Raw genomic sequence first — 1,026 nt, 5'->3', positions numbered from 1 at the left:
GTCCAGGGTTACTCTGGCGCTACTCTGACTAAGAGACTGTAAGTTCAGGACACATACATGCAGTTGCGTGCTGCCAGGTCCCGGTGGAGGAAGTTTCTGCCGCTGAGATACTCCATTCCTTGAGCGATGCCAATCATGAACTTCAGGAGCATCTGCGTAGGGAGATACTGGAAATACAACACCACTTCCTATTAGACCGACACAGTTTGGTTCATGCATGTAGTAGACAAACAGTAAAGTTGTTGTTTTTTTGCCATCTTACCACAGGATCTTCCCTGAGACGGGAGCGAAGGAGGAAGCTGTGCAGGTCTCCATACTTCATGAAGGGAAGAACAACCATCGGTTTAGGAAAGTGGCCTGAAACAACCTCTAAACAAACACCTGTGTGAACAAATCAACATTATAACAAAAGATTAACATCATTTTTCTGAACATATTATGGATTTGAACACTATTTCATATGAATATCAGATTGTTTTTATTCTATTTGTTAATAATGAGCATTCAGGCATGTTTCTTACCCAAGAGTCTGATGACGTTAGGATGGTGAAAATCCTTCATGCAAGCAGCTTCATTCAGAAACTCTTCGATCTCTCTCTGGGAGAAGTTATCCACTGAAAGAGGCAGAAATCAATGATTCATATCTTTTATTATATTCTCTTCTTGGCCTATCTAGCTATACAGATATTTCATCTAATATACGTTTAGTGCCTCTGCAGGCCCTTGTAATGATCTATACAGGTAGCTGTTAGATTAGTTCATGCTACTTGAATCAAGTGTTGAATATGTGGCTAATATATTACCATAAAATCAGCTCTAAAATCACTAAAACAAGAGTACTTCAAAATGCTAAAACTAGCAATATCCAGATTAATATCCAGTTTCTATCAATATCCAGATTAAAAATGTCCCACCACTGAGTCACGGAAGATGCACAGTTAACATTTATGACATAATTTACAGACACTTTTGTATTTGATGTTGATTTGATTTTAGGGAACGCTCACAATTGGTTATACTGAGAAT

The 1,026-nt window shown here is 38.4% G+C and overlaps 1 protein-coding gene across 1 annotated transcript in view; it reads right to left on the bottom strand.

Annotated features, from left to right (window-relative positions):
- Positions 1–614, bottom strand: part of LOC107578581 (tyrosine-protein kinase Mer-like) — a gene marked incomplete at both ends in the record, with an annotated part of 2,495 nt that extends 1,881 nt beyond the window's left edge. The window contains 3 exons of the mRNA XM_016264526.1: positions 58–167; positions 263–381; positions 522–614. Coding sequence (XP_016120012.1) covers positions 58–167; positions 263–381; positions 522–614 — 322 coding nt within the window. The remainder of the gene's footprint in view (positions 1–57; positions 168–262; positions 382–521) is intronic.
- Positions 615–1,026: the final 412 nt, after the last annotated feature.

This window comes from Sinocyclocheilus grahami, unplaced genomic scaffold (genome assembly GCF_001515645.1).
Source record: "Sinocyclocheilus grahami isolate Dianchi unplaced genomic scaffold, SAMN03320097.WGS_v1.1 scaffold10981.1, whole genome shotgun sequence".
Lineage (NCBI taxonomy): Eukaryota > Metazoa > Chordata > Actinopteri > Cypriniformes > Cyprinidae > Sinocyclocheilus > Sinocyclocheilus grahami.
Note: the sequence above shows the minus strand (reverse complement) of the source record. Positions and strands in the feature narration are given on the sequence as shown.